This window comes from Nesoenas mayeri (assembly GCF_963082525.1).
Source record: "Nesoenas mayeri genome assembly, chromosome: Z".
Lineage (NCBI taxonomy): Eukaryota > Metazoa > Chordata > Aves > Columbiformes > Columbidae > Nesoenas > Nesoenas mayeri.
This window is the reverse complement of record NC_137542.1, coordinates 7,064,401-7,086,579: the sequence shown is the minus strand read 5'-3', so window position 1 is coordinate 7,086,579 and position 22,179 is coordinate 7,064,401. Positions and strand designations below refer to the sequence as shown.

Below are 22,179 nucleotides of genomic sequence, written 5' to 3'. Positions count from 1 at the left end.
TTCTTGGTAAGTTTCACTTCTTACTAGGGTGCAAAGAAATCTAACACACAAAACTCAAGATGCAAAATACTTTAAAAAAGCAAGCAAACAACAGCGCACAGACTGGGGCCAGGGAACACTTAAGAAATTGTTACTGCATATGGAGAGTTTGCTGATGTTTCAGATCTATCTTTGTTGTTCTTACATAGTTTCGGGAGTTCTGTGTGAGCAGGTACACTTCTCCTTTGCTCAGTTCTTGTAACAGTTGATACACCATCCAGAAACCTCGTCTTGTAGAGGACGTTTGCGTTGTTAAACATTCCATCCTTCAGAGACACCACAAGAAACTAAAACCAGAAAGCTTTAAAGTAAATGCTGCTATCCAAATAAAGACTTTATACAACATTGGAAAAGGCTTCTAACAAAGATAATTCCTTTTACTTTACTTGGCTAATATCTTGGTTGTAATTCTTTAAAAAAATGTTATAAACATAACTGAATCCCAACAGAAAGTGCCAGGCAGGGTAATGTACATGCACAGGCCAGACAGCTAGTGCAGCTAATGATGTCCGGCTGTGGCCACATGCCAGCACTTGGCCTGGGGTACGGGCCACAATGCAGAATAGCCCTTCATGGTGCACCGGTCACTGGAAGAAATGCCATGAATTTTATAAGAATGCAAGAACTTTTGTTGCTTTAATTATTTTACAATTTTGGAAACAAATGTTCCCTTCTGTCTCACAATTTGGAAAAGTTGTATCCAACCACCAAACTGTACTGCCTTTTACCCAGAGTACTAAGTTTCTTCAGTTCTACAGATTTTTTTAAAGCACAGGCCACAGTGATACAGAGATTCCTTCTCCTAGTGCCTCATTTCAACAGGATCAAAAAGGAAATATTTTTAAAGCTTTGGTTAAAGAACTTCAGCAAAAAATATCCTACAAAGTCAGATGCAGGTCATCCCTAAAATTGATCATATCAGATATTCTTCCCCATTACTACCTGTTTTTTTTTTCCAGACACTGCAGTAACAGCTTATATTAAAATGTAACACTCACAAGTTTCATAGTTGCCATATCTTCGGTGTAGCTTCCAGTTGAAACAACTTAGAAATACAACACACTAAAATAAAATACTTGAACAGCTAACACTCCCAGGTGGCAGACTGCTCTGAAAACAATGAAGTACATAAATGGATCACCACAATAGCTTCAAGACCGTACCTGAGAGTGTCTGAAGTAAGTGTGAATCATGTGCCCAATATTTTGGGTATGCGAGAGATCAAGGGCTGCATCCACTTCATCCAAGATGTAAATTGGGGCAGGTTTGAAGAGAAGCATGGCTAAGATCAAAGACAAGGCCACCAATGATCTAAGATAGAGAACAGGAAAATTATGTTTTACTGTCTTCTTCGAGAGGCTTTGGCTTATGAAAACAATTGTCTGGTAATTAACAAAATGCTCTCTCAAAAGCAGATTCATGCCATGAGTTTTGAAGAGACAGAATCACAGCTTCTGCCACAACTTTATATTTCAAAATGTGAAGCTTTCTGTTAGAAATGGCAATGTTACTTATTCTTTTATGGGATGGTCAGGTTAGTTGGGTAATGATATTTAAAATCATCCTGTTGCTTTACCCATTTTCAATTCTGAGTTTTGCAGTGCTGTTTTTCAACACTGTTCTTGAAGCACTTTGTCCTTCAGAAAGTTCTGTATCTGTCTCACTGCTTCCTAAATTCTGTTCCTACTTTTAAATTTGTTAGATTTTTCCTTAGAACTTGCAGAGGAATACATACCCTACACAGTAGCTGTAATCAATGGAGAAGAAAATTGTCACTATGACACTACTTTGACGTGGGGGCAGAACTTACCTATTTATTTTTTTGAGATTACAACTCAAAGGCTGAAGCATTTAATTCAACAGCACCTCAGTACTACCCCAGAGTTAAATGCAATTTTCTCACCACTCAATTTATTTTTTGTCACTTTGCCATGGATTAAAGTTTTGTTTGTTACCATATGTCACAAGTAATGAATTGTTCTTCCAACCTGACTTAATACTGTAAGTTAGGAGACAGAATCCCTGACTTGACCAGGGAAAATAAACGTTTTTTGCTTTTCTGAACTATAGTTAGCTAGACATGTCAATTATATACACTGCAGTTTGCAAAGGAAACAAACAAAAAACCCAAAGTTCACCAACCTTTGTCCTCCACTAAGTTCTGTTAAGTTTTCCTTCCAGGTGTTTCCTAAGGCAATTCTGAACTCCAGACCAGTCAAGACATCACCATTTTTACAGGGTTCTAGTCTAGCTTTGGCTCCTGGTAGAAGTGTTGAGAAAATTAAACCGAAGTCTTTATCCACCTAGAAGTCAAACCACAAAAGATGTGGGTACATGCTTTGAATAAAGAGCACGAACAGCTAAAAGCTTAAGTGGCCTAGACGTCTTGCCCAATTTAACCAAATGACCACTTCGCCTTTAAGATTAGCACATACAGGATAAAGGGAAATTATTAGCATGTGGAATCTTCTATTTTCTCTACACTGAAAAGCAACACCAAGGGATACATAGAGAGGAGTGTTCTTATACTAAGTATTTTCGAAGGATCAAATGAAGGAAATATTGGAAGGCTTGTTTATGCTATCAGCCAGGGAAATAAATACTTCAGATTTATTTATAGGTGATCTGTGATTTCTCCCAATTAAAAAACTATTAAAAGTATAAGCATCTTGAAAGAGGCACACACTGGCAACCTCCACACTGCTTCCCAAGGTTACTTAAGCCATGTCCAGGTACTGGATGTGATGCAACTTTGTAAATGTAGATTAAAGTTTCCTAGGTCATGGAATGCATCTGAACACACACTTCTTCCACCACCCGTGATGCTTTTAAATACAGCTCACTAATTTTTGCCAAACAAGATTTTGCAATGAAAAGGTATAATTTTGTCAGTGATACCTTACATATGGGCAGTTATATTTAAAACAAATACTTCATTTATGAGCAATTTAATCTTTGACATAATCAATGTTCTCAAAGGCCAAAAAGTACAACTTCTCCTTTTACAGCAGAAAAGAATGTGTCAAGAACTTTACACGTAGAAGGGGAAATTCTATACTTCAGTTATAGTTCATGATATGAGAGAACTGTTGTTAGAAGAAGGCTGAGTGCTTAGATAACAGAAACCTAAATCAGCTGTTGCTTTATTCCAGTATTACCCAGACTATTAGTGAAAGGAACACAGCCCCACATGGTGTGGAGCTACACAGAACCAGATTTTAACTCTGGCCAAATAGTAGCTTAAGTAAACAAAAAGAAAAATAAACAGTCTCACTGTTTTGTCCAACTTCCATGTGACAGACGATGATTTCAGCATGTAAGGAGCTTAACTTTCCTTAAAATGTTGTGGGGACTAAAAGGGAGTAGTTTTTCAGGTTTAACTTTATTTTTAAAATTCTCAGAGAATTTATGTGTTATTACCAAAAGTGAGATGAAACACGAGAAATGAAGTGGTTGTTTTGTAACTTAAACACTAGGCAAGGGAGATTAATTCTGGAACGAGACATCATTTTTACTTTTGTCATGGAAATAAACAAAACTAATCTGAAACAAATCTGATCTTTTGCTAAAATGTGAAGATTAGATTTCAAGTGTCATACCTTTTCCCAAGCCATATTTAAAGCTTCAATTTTCTTCTGGTCAAGCTCTTCAATAGCTGCAATAATTTTTGCCTTGTCATTCTCTACAATTCTTTTTTTCTTCATTAAGTCATTGAACTGTTGCAATAAGAAGAAAATATTTCAATGAACTTTGTGCTTAAATATATCATGCTAATCTTACAGTTTCACAATTTATCGTTTTTGTGACTGTGAAACAGCCATTGACCACAAGATTAAAATCCAAAGCATTCATTTAGAGCTGCATGCAGGATTTAAGTTTCAGGATATTATTTGCAAATTAAAGCATTAGAAATTTCAACAACTGGCAAAGGGGAAGACCAACATTACTCTGAAAGCTGCACTTCCTTTTCAAATTAACCACATTTCATTTGTCTTTCCTTAGAACAAAGAATGCTTCCGGAGGCTAATAGGACGAACAGTACTAGAAAATTTTAAGTGTCAGTAAGTGAATAGTTTTGAGACACTCCTGGAATAGCCTAAAGATACAGATGAAATCAAGACAAGGCTAGAACATTTCCAAGCTATCATGCTTGAAGATGAACAGTTTTTTGATTGCAACCTTTGATAAAGTTTGTAATTCGCAAACACTGTAATGGATACCAGAAAGCTCGTCTAATGCTGCCGCTGACAACTCAGGATGGACTTGGGTAGGGCAGAAAGAAATAATTCTTCTTACCATCTGAAGTCAAGTTTATGTATAACCTACAAGACTATTGCACAAGAGAATAGTTCAAAAATGTAAGATTAGTATAAAAGATCTAACAGTTTCCTGCTGTCTCATGAAGATATAGCTTTATATTTTTTGTATTCAGAAATAAAACCTATAAAAATATAAAGCTACATTATACATAATAGCAGATACCCAACCTGCCCAATCTTTAAAGGTTAAAACACAGAATGTTTACCCTCTCTTCTGTCTCAGAAAGTGCATTCATAGCTCTCAAGTTCACGTTCCTTCCCAGCTTCTCTCTTCTCTTCTGCAATTGCTGCAGTTGCTCACATGCTTCTTTTGGATCACTACTTCCGAAGTCAAAAACTGTGTTTGGCTGACCAAAAAGTGATCTCTCTGAAGCTATCCACTCATGCTCTTTCAGCATTCTGGTCACCTGTAAACAGGAAGGTATGTTGAGGCTTTTTTTTCCTTCTCAAATAGGTTTTTTTCAAAAATCCTGCAATTACGGTACATTAATTCTTCAATTCCAACACAGCACAGGTACGTACCATTACAATGCTTCATGTGATTTCCAAGGGAGCTTTCATATACACCCATCACACTTACTTAGAACACATGTGCTAAGACACTGTCACTAAATCTCAGGATTAGTTTATTTAATTAGTTACCTAATTTGTCTCTACAGTCCAAATGTTCTTCTCATTGATCACATTCTGACTGTGATCTACTTTCTATTTAGGCCATACTGATAAGCTCTGTTACAATTCACAATTTCCACACGCTTCTCCTGGGACAGAAAGTTTCACATCAAGAGCTGCAATTGACATTGCTTATTAGAAAAAAAGGCTTTTTCCTTTGCCTACAACCAGGAAAATAACCACTCTTGGTCACAAGATGAATAGAAAAGCACAGTTCTGAAATACCTTGGCAGCAGCCTCAGCAGCATCTTGTTGATGTTTCCTGATGTTGTGTTCTAATGTTTCAATCTTAAGCTGAAATGCATTATTTTCTTCTCTGTATTTTGTTATCTCTGCTGTTTTGGCTTCAATTGCTTTATCCTGTAACATAATTACTTCCTTCTGCTTGTCCAGCTCCTCCTCTGCTTTCTTTACGGATTCCTGAAAAACAAATCACAGAGCCATTTATTAGCTGCTTTTAAAGGCTGGTGTTAGACAGTTATTACAAGAGAAGGACACAGCAAGGAATGAGAAAAAAAATTCACATAATGAAGCAAAAGAATAACTACCTAGGCTAAATATAATTGAGTACTGGCAAGAAAATCCAAACAACAGAATACACATTATAATTTGAGCTTTAGGAGAATCCTATAATCAGTAACATCAACAAGGATAATGAAATGCAGTATTTGCTTTTACCTTTGTCTTGGACAATTCAGCTGCCAGAGCATTAACTTGCTCCTTGTAGGATTTTATTACTTTTTCTGCAGCTTCTTTCTGTTGTTCATAGGAGGCCTGTTCTTGTTTGAGCTCTTCAAGTTCCAGAACTACGGCTTCAACTTCCTAGGGAGATGTTTCCAAATTTATTACAGTTAAACAAAAAGAATTAAGATTCAGTTTGATGTAGTAATGCTGTATAAGACCAACAGTGCCTGTTACTCACCAAGGGAACAATATCACACACACAAAAAAAAAAGGCACCACAATTTCTGTGTCACTGACTACAGGGTACCATATCAAGTTCCAAAAATGACAGTATTAAAATTTGAGGAGAATCGAAGTTTCTGATTACTGCAACCACTTTTGACTTTGAGAAAAATCGGCAAAAAGGTTAAGTTTTACCTGCTGCTTTTCTTTCATTTTTTTGCTTGAAGCGTCTGCCTTTTTTTGGGCACCATCTAGATTCTGCTGGGCATTTTTTAGTTCTTTTTCACGTTCTCCTTCTGCATTTTTCATTTTATTCTCTAATACCTTGTATTTATCTTCTGCATTCTTTTTGTTCTCTTCAGTTCTCTTTAATGTCTCTTCACAGTCAGCTGAATCAAGAAGCACAGTACTGAGTTTGGGCATTGTTTTTATCTTTATATTTAGATCCTGAGCTCCAACTGAAATAAATTTATCTTTGCCTCTAGCAAAACAACACAAAACCACTTGCATCTCTAAGTTACTGAAATCTACTGTTTCAATGATTACTCTAGGACAGCGTGCTGTTGTTACCATTTATTAGAAGGGCACTAAATGGACAACCAGTCATTAAAATTAATGAAAATACGTCTTTTTTTTTTAAACAGGTGCAGGTATATGCCAAATCATGATCAAGTAGTTAATCAAATGGTTACCTAATACAGCACTACCTCATCCCTAGAACACTGTGTTCTACAGATGTATCACTTCTGTCCACCTTTTTCTTTAGATGTTTTACTTATTGCTGCATTTGATTCCTTTTGTGTTTTTCCTTAGCTATATGCACAGTACTTCCTTCCAATGCCTTCTTGTTACACAAACTATTTATATTGCTAACCTTAAATAACTATAGAAACAGATGGCTTGGAAAAAACAATGATTACTCAAATATGGGATTAAATCAATTTTAAAACTTCCCTGCAAAGCCATTTTTCCTTTTATTATGAAATATGTAACACACTTAAGAACATAACCTTTACTGCAAGAGAAGGAGCGACCTTATGTGAATAACCTCTATACAAGTACACTGTAATTCTGTATTTGTTACATTTTTCAGAATATTAAAGCTATTTTTTTCGAAGCTGTTCTTTTTCTTAAGCCAACATTCTGCTACTCAAACAGCCAAATATCCAGCTCATTCTCAGCAGTTAGTTTTCAGTTAAAAGAATAAGAACACATTTGTCACCAATGGTTTTCTTCAGGGTAAGCAGCTCCTCCTCTTGTTTGTGATAAGCACTTTGATGAAGCTTTGTCTGCAACAGCTCTGCCTCCTCCGACTTCATCTCCCACTGCTGCTTCAGTTTCTGGTACCTTTGAAGACAGTAATGATATACACTGCTATAATGCAGGGTACCCAGCACTTCAGTTTCAAAGTTTAAAAAAGTAGATATAGAAATAAGTAGATAAAGAAATATTTATATTCCCATTCTAACGTGAAACACAGTGATGACTGTAGGACAAATAAGCTTAAATGCATGAAAGTCTGGCATAATTTCTTTAATAGCAATTATGAAGTTTGTAGGTATTTTATTACATATATAACTCCTGGCTATGTAGCTCCAACAAGGTTTTTAAAAACTAACAAATGGGACACATGGAAGCTGGCAACAATTCAGAGCTTGCGTTTTTCCAACCAGCAGCATGACAGATGCTAGGCTGAAGCATTAAAGAAAAAATGTCTAAAAGCAAAACTCACTTCTTCCTTTTGGTCACATTTCTGGAAGCCTACTGCAACTCAAAATAATTTGAAAAATAAATCCAGCCAGTAGCTACTGTATACACAACACTGCCTCTTTAAGGGATTTTACAGAACTGACTAAATGTACTTTTATATGCCATGCTTTAAAAATATCTTCAGAAACTGGGTAGCTGAAAAATAAACATACTTAAGTTGTTTAAGTCCTTATAGCACTATCACTCAGATATTCCCCTTTAGTATCTATATTTTATTGGGAGAAAAATAAGAGCTATCACAAACTCAAATTCTGTATGGTTACTACAAAACATGACTGGGACAGATCCATTCTTCAGTAGGCTTCATGAAACTTCCGAAACCTTCAAGTAATTTCAAGTAGACACCTTTTTTTTTTCCTGTATTACCCAAAATAAAGATTTATTGCATGTTTTATCTAAAACCTAAATTTGCTTGTTGATTGCTGTACTAAAAAATGTAACTGGGAGGAAGGGAATAATTTTCTGCATATTACATTCTCAACAGGCCCTATGTGCTCCAAAAATACTTCTTTATATTACACATACTCAGTCACGCAAGAGAAATGATAGACATTTCATAGGGCAAACCTTACTTTTCAGCAACATTCTTCAAGCTTGCCAGTTCATTCTCTACAGCCTCAAGTTCAGATTCCTTTGTCCTGAGTTCTAATTCAACACATTTAATTTCTTGAAGTTTAGACAATACGGATGCAGCCTGTGAGGATGCACCTGTTCAGTTAAAAAAAATAAAGGAAAGTCAAGCTAACTGGAATTAGATCAATAAGATTAATGGTTTCATTACTGGCAAACAGTAAATTCTAAATGTTACTGACACATGTTATGAAACAAAGGCAGTTAGGCTAAAATTACAGCAGTTCTCAGTGGAGAAAGACTACCTCCTCTCTCACAGAATTTTGTTCTGCAAACTTCGAATACTACACAGGAATTCATTGTGAAATCAACTAACTTTTCCTAATTTCCTCAAATTAATTATGAATTACTTCAAAAAGTGCTTGAATTCAAAGCATTTCTCCTTCTAAGAGAATTATATAGCCAAAGACGACTTAAGTATTTAAAATCTAAACTACTCTATGCAAATAGTTAACCATTTTTTACATAGCCTAATCATCTTATTTCAGCTAAAAACTTACAAATCTTTGCTCAGACCGATCATATTATTCCCAGTATGAGTATAAATAAAAATGTTACTGGTCATTTTTATAAAAAACATGCAGACCAGTAAACAAATCAACAGGCACACAGTATTATTGTATGAATAAAGCCAGCAATTGCCTCCATGCAGAGTGCCCTGAGGGTCAAACACATCTCCATCAAGTGTAACAGTCTTTGTCATTATCCTTTTGTCAAAGGTCACTTTCTTAGCAATATCCATGTTGTCACAGATCAGTGTTGTTCCAAATACATATTCCATTGCTTTCTGCAGTTCAGGTTCATATTCAACTAGAGACAGGGCTAAATGCAAGCTATCAGGATCAGCCTAGAAAGCAAATGAAATGCCTTAAGTTATAAGAATTTTCAAATATAATTTCTGTCTTCTCTTGATAAAAACACTTTCTAAATGCATCATTATGTTTTAAAACAATTACAGTTAAAAGTACAATAATTAAAATTTATCTAAACATCACATAACTGAAAGGATAATACAAAGGAAAAAATAAAATCAAAATGCCTTCAAACACTATAGAAGTTCTTATTAGTATAACCATTAAGAAGTCCCTGTTTTTAGCAAAGAAACGCAATGAAAAAGCAAAAGATTTTAAATAGTGTATTTATTTACATACCAAGGCCTGGGCCAACTTGACTGTTTTTTGTCCAACACATCTGGCCAAAATTTTGTTCAGTGGAATGATGGTGTATCGACGCTTGAGTTCACCCTTTTCAAAAAGCTTTTTGCCAGTAACCTCAAATGAGAAGAGTTACAAAGCATACCTGAATACACAACTGATTTTGTGCAGGACTCTCTTGACCTAATCTAAACATATACATGGGTCTAAAGCAACTCCTAAGCATTCAGTAACAACACACATGCTTGCTAACCTGGAATTACAAGGCCTCATCTCAACATTCAGAGTTCTGTATTAAAGTAATAAACATACCTCTGTGTCTACAATAATGTTATAGAGTTTTCCGCCAGCTGCAGCTTCTAGGGCTTTTGCTTTGGACAGATCCTTCACAGTGATAAGAGACACAACAGCACCTTTCACACAGTTTGGATTCCAATTCTTTTCTGGATCTCTTAAAATAAATTTAAATTATGAAAAATCACGTTTGTTTCTCTCCCACACACATATTTAAAAACTCTTAAGTTTTTATAAGAAGTTCTAAATTCTATCAGGAAAAAAAAAAACAAGCACAACACCAAAACCTCAAGAAATGGTTAAATTTAATACCTCAGGGCAAGTGACATTCCAATAAAGAGTCAGTTACACTAAGTCATTAGAAGAATATTTTTCTTGATGTTGGTATAATATGTTCATGCAATTTTCAATTTATTTTTACTATGGGTCAAATTATTAGTAAAGTTATATGTTCAGATTGGTTATTAAATAAGCAAATAAAACCAGGGATACATATATTTGATTGGTGGAGACAGATACAACGTTAAACTCCACAGAGCAGGTCTACTCACAGTCCTCATGGCAGGGTTCTGAAAAGTAATGATTATGTGTTTTTGCAGTTTAGACCTTTGAATTTTATGTTTTTAGCTACCGAAGTTGAGTCATGGCTTGCAAACACCACTGTACAAAACTTTTACCTTCCAGTGATTTTGATAAAGCTGCTATTTAAGAATGACTGCGTCTGTCACCTTCCCTGCTGCCCATTAACTGTGCAAACATTTCCTGACTTCCACCCCCGCTACACTTGGATCACAGGTAAGATAGTCGTTATTCATTTGCACCAAAAAGAAAGCAACTGCTAGGCAATCAATGGAATAGTTGGTTAGTGTTCAGGGACTCTTTCTACCAGGCACAAAATCAGGGCATCCCAATACATAGGAAGTCAAGGAAGGGAGCCAGGAGACCTGCATGGTTAAACAGGGAGCTGCTGGGTATGCTCAAGTGGAAGAGGAGAGTTTATAGATCATGGAAGGAGGGGCTGACCACTTGGGGAGAATATAAGGCTGTTGTCAGAGGGTGTAGGGAGGCAACTAGGAAAGCTAAGGCCTCCTTAGAGAGGGGTGATAAACAGGAAGAGCTTTTTTAAATATGTGGCAGATAAAACTAACACCGGAGACAATGTAGGCCCACTGATGAACGAGGTGGGTGCCCTGGTGACAGAAGATACAGAGAGGGCAGAGTTACTGAACGCCTTCTTTGTCTCTGTCTACTCTGCCAGAGACTGTCCTGAGGAGCCCCGTACCGCTGAGGTCCCAGAGAAAGGCAGGACAATGGAGGAGTTTGCCTCGGTTGATGAGGACTGGGTTAGGGAGCAGTTAGGCAATCTGGACATCCATAAATCCATGGGCCCAGATGGGATGCACCTGCGGGTGCTGAGGGAGCTGGCTGAGGTCATTGCTGTGCCACTCTCCATCATCTTTGCCAAGTCCTGGGGAACGGGAGAGCTGCCTGAGGACTGGAGGAAAGCAAATGTCACTCCAGTCTTCAAACAGGGCAAGGAGGACCCAGGTAACTATAGACTGGTCAGCCTCATCTCTGTCCCTGGGAAACTGACGGAACGACTTATCCTTGGTGCCATCTCAAGGCATATCAGGGATAAGAGGGTCATTAGGGGCAGTCAACGTGGCTTCACCAAGGGGAAATCGTGCTTGACCAACCTCATTGCCTTTTATGAGGACATAACAAGGTGGATAGATGATGGCAGAGTGGTGGATGTGATCTACCTTGACTTGAGTAAGGCATTCGACACAGTATCCCAAAGCATCCTCACAGCTAAACTGAGGGAGTACGGTCTGGATGATTGGGTAGTGAGGTGGGCTGTGAACTGGATGAAGGGAAGAAACCAGAGAGTTGTGGTCAACGGGGCAGAGTCCAGTTGGAGGCCAGTATCTAGTGCAGTGCCTCAAGGGTCAGTACTGGGGCCTATATTATTCAATATATTCACCAATGATTTGGGTGAGGGAATAGAGTGCACTGTCAGCAAGTTTGCTGATGACACTAAGCTGGGAGGAGTGGCTGACTCACCAGAAGGCTGTGCTGCCTGGACAGGATGGAGAGTTGGGCAGGGAAAAATTTAATGAAATATAATAAGGGAAAGTGTAGAGTCTTACATCTGGGTAGGAACAACACCAGGTTCCAGTATAAGCTGGGGAACAACCTGTTAGAGAACAGTGTAGGGGAAAGGGACCTGGGGGTCCTGGTGGACAACAGGATGACCATGAGGCAGCACTGTGCCCTTGTGGCCAGGAAGGCCAATGGCATCCTGGGATTTATTAGAAGGGGGGTGGTTAGTAGATCCAGAGAGGTCCTCCTTCCCCTCTACTCTGCCCTGGTGAGAACATACCTGGAATATCGTGTCCAGTTCTGGGCCCCTCAGTTCCAAAAGGACAGGGAACTGCTGGAGAGAGTCCAGCGCAGGGCAACAAAGATGATTAAGGGAGTGGAGCATCTCCCTTAAGAGGAAAGGCTGAGGGAGCTGGGGCTCTTTAGCTTGGAGAAAAGGAAACTGAGGGGTGACCTCATTAATAGTTTTTCATAAACTGCTCCAGTGTGGGTCCCTTCCATGGGGGAGCCAGGCTCTTCTCAGTGACAACCACTGATAGGACAAGGGGTAATGGGTACAAACTGGAACACAAGAGGTTCCACTTAAATTTGAGAAGAAACTTCTTCTCAGTGAGGGTGACAGAGCCTGGAACAGGCTGCCCAGGGGGTTGTGGAGTCTCCTACTCTGGAGGCATTCAGGACCTGCCTGGACACTTTCCTGTGTAGCCTCATCTGGGTGTTCCTGCTCTGGCAGGGGGATTGGACTAGATGATCTTTCGAGGTCCCTTCCAATCCCTAACATTCTGTGAATTATCCACTTAGTCCCATAAGCCACACATAAGATGCCCCCAAAAGCACTTTCAAGTGCCTTACAGGATCACACTAAGATCTTACTTGTATTCAAACCGTAGATGAGGAAACTTTGCCATTAAGCCTTCATACAATTCTCTCAGTCGACTGATGTCAGAAGTCAATGCCTTCTTTCTTGCTAAAAGGGCTGTCTCTTTCTCTTCTGAATAGTTGAACACAAACAGTAGGTAAGCATCCAGAGCACAGAAATACATTAGCTTAAATATATATGTATAGAATACTTAAAGACTTTCTAAAATTCTTTGCAAAATTCCAGTTTAGCCACATTAACACCATCACAATACCAAACATGCAAAGAGTTTAAAATCTGATGTGCTTCTCAATGTCATTCTGGAATATCAGTTTGCAGTTCTGAGTAGCTTCTGGATAAAATATTACCTGGAACAAGAAATGAACTTTAAGAAGTGTTTTAGGTAGGGAAATACATGAAAGAATAGAGGCTGGACACTTTTTCCACCTAGATTTTAGAAGGAATTTTAATTTTCCATCAAACCGTAAAAGATTTAGCCTAAGTTTATAAAATCATATTTTAAACTATTTTCTATGGAAGGTAAAAGCTTGCAGAGCTCTGACCAGAGAAATTTCTTTCTGCATGAAAGCAGCAAGCTTGGTTTTTCAACTTCTTCTTGTATTGGGTCTCTCTGGGATGACGTTAACATTCTCCAGAGCAGCACTCAGGGTGCTGTGCTGAGTAATTCTAGGATGGTGTCAGTAACACACCAGTGTTTTGGCTACTGCTGAGCAGTGCTCCCAACAGCATCAAGGCTGCCTCTCCAGCCCCCTCTAAACCCCAGTAGGGTGGCAGTGGGCAAGAAGGTGGCGAGGGGGACACAAAGCCAGGACAGCTGACACAAGCAATATTCCATACCATATGAGGACATGCTCAGCAATAAAACCTATAATAAGAGAAAAGGAGGCATGGGAGGGGGCATTCATTACATTATTAAGGCATTTTGTCTTCCAGACCAACCACTACACATGCTGAGGCACTAATTCCCAGGAAGTGGCTGGATGCTGCCTGCTGATGGGAAGCAGACAGTAAATCTGTTTTCCTTTGCTTCTGCCACCAATAAAGCAAGTTCCAGTTGGCTCCATAACAGACCCATCACTGTCCAAGGCTAAGCCCATCAGCAATGGTGGTAGGACCTCTGGGATAACACATTATAGAAGTAAAAACTGCTGCACTACAGCAGCCAGAGAGAGGAGTGAGAATAGGTGAGAGAAACAGCACTGCAGACAGCAAGGCCAGAGAAGCAGGGGACAAGGTGCTCCAGGTGACAGATTCTCCTGCAGCCCATGGTTCAGCCCATGGTGAAGCCAGCTGTCCACTGCAGCCCATGGAGGTCCATGGTGGAGCAGATCTCTACCTGCAGCCCAGTGAGGACCCCACACCAGAGCAGGTGGACACCTGAAGGATGCTGTGACCCCACAAAGAGCCAGTGCTGGAGCAGGTTCCTGGCAGGACCTGTGGCCCCACGGAGAGAGGAGCACATCCTGGAACAGGTTTGCTGGCAGGAGTTGTGACCCCATGGGGAGCCAAGCTGGAGCAGTCTGTTCCTGAAGGGCTGCACCCCACGGAAGGGACCCACATCAGAGCAGTTTATGAAAAACTGCAGCCCATGGGAAGGACCCATGGAGGAGAGGTCCATAAAGGACTGTCTCCCATGAGAGGGAACCCATGCTGGAGGAAGGAAAGAGTGTGAGGAGTTCTCCCCTGAGGAGGAAGGAGCGGCAGAGACAACATGTGATGAACTGACCACAACCCATAGTCCCCGTCCCCCTGCACAGCTCACAGGGTGGAGGTAGAGAAACAATGAGTGAAGTTGAGCACAGGAAGAAGGGAAGGTGTCTTAAAGTTTGCTCTTATTTCTCATTTGATAGGTAATAAATTAAATTAATTTTCTCCTGTTTGAGTCTGTTTTGCCCGTGATGGTAATTTCTGAGTGATCTCTACCTGTCCTTATCTCAACCCATGAGCCATTATATTTTCTCTCCCCTGTCCAGTTGAGGAAGGGGAATGATAGAGCAGCTTGGTGGGTACCACACAGCCAACCAAGGTTAAGCCACCACACTTCTATATTCCTTTTCAGATTCCTCCCAAATTACACACCAGAAGTCTGTACAGACCTTCATAGTTCAACATCTTCATTTGGCTCTCTAGTTTTTCTTTTGTTTTCCTGACAGCTTCAAGTGCTTCCTTGTCTTTCTTGTATCCTCCATCCATCTTTTTAACTTCAGCTTGTTTTGTCTTTAATTCTTTTTGTACATAATTCAACTTCATTTGAGCCTGTAAGGAGTAAGAAAATATGGAACCAGCAGATTTTTAAAAACAATCTTGCAGGTGCAGATTTGGAACACTTGCACTAACAAGGTGCTCATATAATCTGTAAAAGTTTCCATTGGTTGCAGAAATGCCAAAAAGCAGCATTGGCTTTTGAAAGCAAGGCACAGGTGACTTGGGAGAAAACAAATCATGTGTTTGGATACCATAACTCATACTAGCATGCAAATAGAGTCCGAGAAGAAGGAAGGTAAAACGCAGGACACAGCTGTCTCTGTTATTTTCCTCAATAGAGTTTTTCCTTAAGTGAAACTGCAGCTTGGCTGTCTCAACTTTGACAATTTAAATTCCACCATGAGAACTATCACAGCAGAGGTTTCCTGTCTCAAGACAAAAGAAGTGTCATCTGTTTGTTATGTGACTAGCACACAATTTAACGGAAAACAGTTTCTTCTGGACTCTCCATTCACAGTCTCACGCACCTTTATTTTGATTCGATTAAGTTTTACTGTAGCAATCTCTATAGTATGAATGCGTATCATGGAAAGCAGTATTCACTTCTTCCTATCTTGTCTGTCACTTGAGTACTGTGAGTATTACTTTATGTCTCAAATGTCAGTTTCTGTACTTCCTCACAGCAATGTGATAGCTTTTCCTTATCTGTCTACATCTATGCAAGGATATTTTTTTAAGGACTTGTTTTATCAAAAAGTCACCTTAATGCATATGCCAGTTTCTAAAATATCTCGCACAGATATCCAGCAAATCTTTTCACTGACATTTCAAGTGTGCACCATTTGGTTTTCTGACAACTTTCATACATACCTGCTTAGCCTCTGTGACTGCTTTGCTGATTTCATTTTTGCAGGTCATCATCTGCTCTGCAAGAGTGGCATCTTCCCCATCGGCATTGCTGGACAAGCCAGCAGACACAGCATTAAAATGCTGTTGTGCTGCAGCTAAAGCATCTGCATCTTTTTCACTTTTTTCCCGTAAAGCATTGAGCTCTTTCTCTATCTTCTGTATTTCTTTCTCCTTTGATGCTAATGCTTTAGAATCCTTCAGCAAAACAAAAAATAAAAAAAAGGAAGAGAGAATCTGAGTCCCATTAACTTTAAATTCACTTAGTTAAGAGGAAGAGCTAAGAGTAGTTTAATCAACCATATTTCTATGACCTTTTGTCAGATTTTTGATCTTACAATTTGTCTTTTCATGGTTTCAAGTGTGTACTTGCCCCATGAGTGCACTGAAGACATACAGAAAAGTGAAATACAAGAAGGTAGCTGCCCAAAAACTAGAAGAAAAAGCTCTTTCCTCCCAATATCTCAAAAGTATTCTTCAGTGCTCTGCTTACATAAAAAACATCAACTGTCAGAAATATACAATGTAGACATTTCTCCTTTACTTTTAAGAATACCATGTGCCCAGAGAGCATAATATTTTTGAAGCTATAGGGGTCTCTCTTGAGCTTAATAGAAGGATGACAACCATAAGGAGTAGCACTTTCTTTGTATATGCAACACATTTGTTTCTAATGGGAACTTACTACCTATGCTGCACAAACCAATGCCCTTACCATTTATTTCTGCTTTCCTGATGTAATTCTTACCTATCATAGGATTTTCTTTATCATAATCAGTAAGAAGAAACAGCTGTCCCACTCAATCTGAATTAATTCAATGTTTAAATAAAATTATATACAAAGTTCTTACCTCCTGCATGTTTTTTACCAGTTCTTCGTACTTATTCTCTTCAGTCTTCAAATTTTTCTTCTTGAGATCAAGGGCACTTTGTGCTTTAGTATCAAGTCTTTTCATTTCTGAGAGGGCATCTTCCAGTGAACGGAACTTCCCACCAACTACCTACAATAAGATACAAAGTAAATTTAAATCAGCCTAAGAAACAGACACGGTATTTGTAATATTTCATCTTCCATTCCAAGCTATATGTGGAGGAGACAAATATCTGCTCAAGTAGGCAGGCTAGGTCCCAGTGAAAACAGGTCAGAACATCTCTTCCCTATGAAATGCAAGCTGACTTGAAGCAATTACTGGAGCCCCACATCAACCCATATCATGCGGCACTGTCCCTGCACAAAAGCTGCATTGAGGCATCCAAAAAGCCTATGAGCCATCCTGTATCTAACCAAATTTACAGCCCCCAAAACTGAGGTCAGTGCAGATTTTTGTTGAACATGAGTTTCCTACTTGAAGTGTATTTCTTTTGAGACATTAACAATAAAAGGAGAAAAAAAAAAATTATCTGGCAGAACTACCATGGCTCCAATAAAGAGCTAAGAAAGAAAAAAACAAACTCCCAAGAGCAAGCAAGAGCAAGGGCACCCTACAGAGAGAAAGCCAGACCAGAAGGCCCCACTCTCTTTAAATCTGAAGCACGACGCTAATGGGATGGAATGCTCTTATTGATCAGTCTGGATGTTAGTCAAGCTCCAGCCCATACATGTCCCCCTTCCTCAATGTCTCACACCTGTGGGCAGAGCACTCAGAACATCCTTGGTTCTCAGACCAGAACAATTAAAACCAGTAACTCTGTCCTGGGGTGTTCTCTCTTGTTCTCAAACTAAGCCCAAATAATGACTGTGCTACCTATGAAGAAGAAAGGTTTCTAACTGCATAAAGAAAATTAACTCATTTTCAGTCAAACTAGCACGTGTACAAATGTAACTACTCCGGCCCCTGGTGAAAATGAGTTTGACATCCCTGATCTAGACGAACCCACCTGCTACAGCAGGTTCACTTAGAGCAGATCACACAGGAACGTGTCCAGGCAGGTTTTGAATGTCTCCAGAGAATGAGACTCCACAACTTCTCTGAGCACCCTCTTTACAGTATGCTGGCACCCTCAATAAATGCACTTCTCATATATTATAACTCCTTGTAGTTCAGACAAGCATGACTCTGTTCTCTGTTACCTTAGCCTTTTCCTTTTCCATCTCCATGACTTCTTCATTAAGTTGTTCCATCTTCTTTTCACTTTCAGCCATCATTTCCTGAATTTTCTCTATATCAGTCTGCAATTCCTTTAACAGTTCAGTGGAGAAACTTTTTGCCTTTTCAGCCATAACAAACTGATAAGCTAAGCAGAAGTGGCTTAATTGGTCTATTGTTCGTTCCATTTTTTGGTATTCTAGATAGGACGATCGATCCTGAAAAGACATCAAATTAAAAAATCTCTCAAATTTGATGTAAATTAATATTAAGTAGGACTGTTACAGAAATCTTCTAAACATGTCTACTAACATTAATGCTTGTAGATAAGAGGAAGGATTCTTCATGTTAAGTAATATATTTGGTATTGTACATTGCAGACCTGCTTAGGAAAAGTCTTAGATAAAACAATACTTGTACAATTGATTGTATAGCAGAAATATCACTTGACACAAGTTTAACTAGTAAAAATACAAGATAAAAATGTATCTTATCTAGTTCTCTTGTCTTCTTCATTCTCCCTACATCCTCCTCTAGGATTTTCTGGAAGTCCTGAATGTCACAATTTCCCTATTTGGACAGAAGACAAATTTCACCTCTCTTAGAAGATTCTACAAAGCTTGAAAACATGATAGCTTTTAGTCACCACCTACAGTTTCAGGGTAGCTGAAAGTATTTTTTCAGCACTTTAAGGGCCTATCACTCTTCCAATTTTTCCATACCTCTTTCAGTTTCTGTAAAGTTGGAGTGATCTCCTCATTTATGATCTGAAACAAAACCCAGAACATTTATATTCAGATTTTTAAGACTCTTAAATGTCTAATCATGCATACCTAGTTCCAGGTGCAGAAATAAAATATTCTGCAAATAAAAAAACATACTACACTAGTTATTCATTTATCTTCAACAAATATAAAAGAAAGTATACTTTCCAAATTTTAGTACCATTCTAATGTTTTCGAGTTTGGCTTCTTTCTTCTCTATGGTTTTCTGGGCAGTTAATTTCTTGCATTCATACATCCTAGTACCAGCTGCTTCTTCAACCATAGCTAAAATCTAAAATAAAACAATGCAACAAAAATTTGATGTTATTTCTTATGTTAGATAGGTTCAACTCAGATCTGTGTTGAACATCTCCCTCTTATACCTTCTATGTTGCCACATCTCAACCCCATATAGGTTCTTTTCATTTAAAACAGAACAAAACAAAAGAGTAAAACCTCAGACAAAAAACTCCACAATGTTCTTACCTCCGGTGGCTTCATATTTAGAACTTTGGTAATTTGTCCCTGGTGACAGAAAGATAAAAAAAAAAAAAAACACACAGTGGTTGTGTACCACACAATAGGAAAAAAAAAAGCAAAACCCCAACCTCGAAAAACCCCACTCGTGGAAAACACATAACAGGATAGAAAATAATTGTCTTTTTATCATAACAATAAAAGAAATAGCTATTCGTTAAAGAGACAAAAAGGAAAATAGAATTGGAATATGTTTTAGAAAAAGATTGCTGCATGAAGTCTCATGCTACATGACATGTGTGCTAGGATCAAATTCTGCTGCACCAGAAATCTTAACTACTTAACAGACACTTGATTTTTACTCAAGAAGAAGTTGCTTTTCTCTGATGAGGAAACTAAGTGTTCTTCCGTTACCTAGCCTGCCTCAAATTCAGTGCAACTTCTATTCTTTTTGGATTTTATAAAGATGTACACAGTACCTGCATAATGAGAAAGTGAGGGTTATTGACATTGAGTCCAACTGAACAGAAGAGGTCCTGCACACGAGTGCTGGTAGCATTGATGCCATTGACAAGATACTTATTTTTACCTCCCATGATAATCTGGACAAGGAAAAGAAATGGAAGAAAATGTAAGTGATTTAAAAATGACTTGGCATTACGAGAATAGCAGTTGTAATGAAGAAATCATCTGAGCAAATCACATATATTATGTCTTTGCATACAGATACATATGCTATACAGAACAGCAAAACAGGTTCTTGTTGACTGAAGGGATATTTCAAATACCTAACTAAAACATAAGAAAGGTCAGTCATTGAGGGCAATATTTACAAAATTTCCAAACTCCACATGTTTTCAATTTCTTTTTGTTTGTTTTTTTTTTGTTGTTGTTTGTTTGTTTTTAATTAAAAACCTTCAGAGACACCTCAATCAGAAAGTTGCTTTTTCCCTGGAGACCCATTTTAACATACATTTCAGATATCAAGAGGAAAATATGAAAGCAGAAGGAGCAGCCACAAACCAGAAAATTATAACTTGCTTCATGAACATTATTTCATTATTATTACTATTATTATTATGTTTCTGTGCAAGTTCATAGAAAACTTTATTGATAAAATACATTTAACAATATTAAACTTATTTTTCCAGTAATTCTGATTTTTTTTAATCTAGTACACTAGATTTACTTCTACAGTTTGTGTTACTAACTACACTGTAGAAGCATTGCCTCAATTGCAAAAACTCAAAAATTATTTCTTTTTTTCCTTGAAAAGTCACCCTGAGCATAGTAAAAATGTATACAGGTTACTGAGCAATACAGATATCAGACTCACCTGCCTAGTGACAGTGATCTCATCATTACCTTCATATCCCAGTGGACTTGCTTTCTTGTCAGTATTATCAAAGGTAATAGACACAACTGCTTTAGTAATTCCAGCTTGCCCGTTTTTATAAACGAGATCCTGCAAGTTGGAAGCTCGCACCTGGAACAGATAAATACATTATTAAAATAAATGAGTTACACAGCTTTAGTGCACTGCTATAAATTTTAGACAAATTAATGAAAAAATGCAGACCTAGTTGTAGATTTAAGAGTTAATGTGAGAGACAGACATATAGGAGCTGCAAGGTGCTAGCATTGTTAGACAGACCATGCTAGTCAAATTTTACTGAGACAGCTAATTGTTTCTGCATGAGATTCCTGACAAAAACTGAATAGATGTTTTTAAAAAAAAAAAAAAAAGAAAAGAAAAGTCAGATGTCTAGGTCAGTCACCAGTAAGTTTACATAAAAACCATTTTGTATTCATAAGGCAGTCCACAGAAAAATGATTCAGAAAGTGTTCCTTGTAGGTCTGCTGGATTTATCTACAATTACAGGCGGTGTGAAAAAAAAAACCAAACACCTGAAGACAGAGAGTAAGACTGATCTCAGAGCACCTAGTATTTAATAAGAATGAAGTAGATATATCATCTTTAAATAGCAAGCACTGCATGAAAAACAACATTTTATTTTTTTTCTGATGAACCAGCTGGCCAAACTGTAAGACCCAGTCCAGAAGTGAAAAAGTTTATTACAAATAAACAACTTAGTGTCTTTAGCAGCAAAAGATCTAATGCTCCAAGCTGCATAGTTTCAGTTGATGAATTTGTAATTCAATCTTAATGTGAGCAAGAATGACAGAGACCAAGTTTTACGTAATGAAAAGTGAATATAAATAAAATTATTTTGTTTTGATAGAAGCACCACTTCAGGTCTTCCACCAGAGCTTACTCAAGAGAGTAATATGAAATGTTGCTCACAGAAGAAAGACCTTTCTAAATGCACCCTCTCACTTTACCTGTGACAGATTAGAGATTCCCAACACAAAACAGATCGAGTCCAAGATATTGGACTTGCCACTACCATTCAAGCCAGTAATGGCATTGAATAATCGGTCAAAGTCTTTGATTTCTGTCCTCTGAGCATAGGATTTAAATCCTTCGATAACAATTGACTTGATATACATCTTCTCTGTGTTCCTAGGGGACCTGGCAAAGTAGTTGTCTGGATTATAATCCTGCAGATTTCAAACAAAGAAAAAGAAGCAAATTAATCATACTGCATGTCAAACTAAGACATAAACGTGATAAAATAGAAAGAACACATGCCTTTTACAACAAAAAGATTCTGCATTTATAAATGAAAAGTTTCAAGCAGACCCCAGATGCAGGAAGCATCCCAATAATAACCCATATTTCAACATTTTTAAGCAACATGACTTCACATAATGTTCATCGCGACCTTTGTATGAAGATTGTGGCATAAGCCTGGTTTCTCACAAACCCGGCTGTTAGTCCAATGAAGGAAATGCAAAGGTCCAGTTCTGTCAGAACCCAGCAGAAGTGGAGCCTCCCTTTCGCAGAATCACAGAACGGGTGGGGTTGCAAGGAATCTCTGCAGGTCATCTCATCCAACCCACCTGCTAAAG

At 38.2% G+C, this 22,179-nt stretch overlaps 1 protein-coding gene across 1 annotated transcript; it reads right to left on the bottom strand.

The window, feature by feature from the left end:
* Positions 1 to 119: 119 nt before the first annotated feature.
* SMC2 (structural maintenance of chromosomes 2) lies at positions 120 to 21,717 on the bottom strand (the record flags this gene model as incomplete). Its single annotated transcript, XM_080362197.1, has 24 exons — positions 120 to 326; positions 1,203 to 1,350; positions 2,182 to 2,342; positions 3,639 to 3,755; positions 4,565 to 4,765; positions 5,256 to 5,450; positions 5,709 to 5,852; positions 6,132 to 6,325; positions 7,159 to 7,283; positions 8,279 to 8,414; positions 8,979 to 9,183; positions 9,488 to 9,607; positions 9,803 to 9,941; positions 12,761 to 12,878; positions 14,864 to 15,023; positions 15,843 to 16,076; positions 16,730 to 16,879; positions 17,950 to 18,183; positions 18,688 to 18,732; positions 18,911 to 19,021; positions 19,216 to 19,254; positions 19,686 to 19,808; positions 20,543 to 20,692; positions 21,550 to 21,717. 24 exons carry the CDS (start codon positions 21,715 to 21,717, stop codon positions 120 to 122), a joined length of 3,624 nt encoding a protein of 1,207 aa, XP_080218323.1.
* Positions 21,718 to 22,179: the final 462 nt, after the last annotated feature.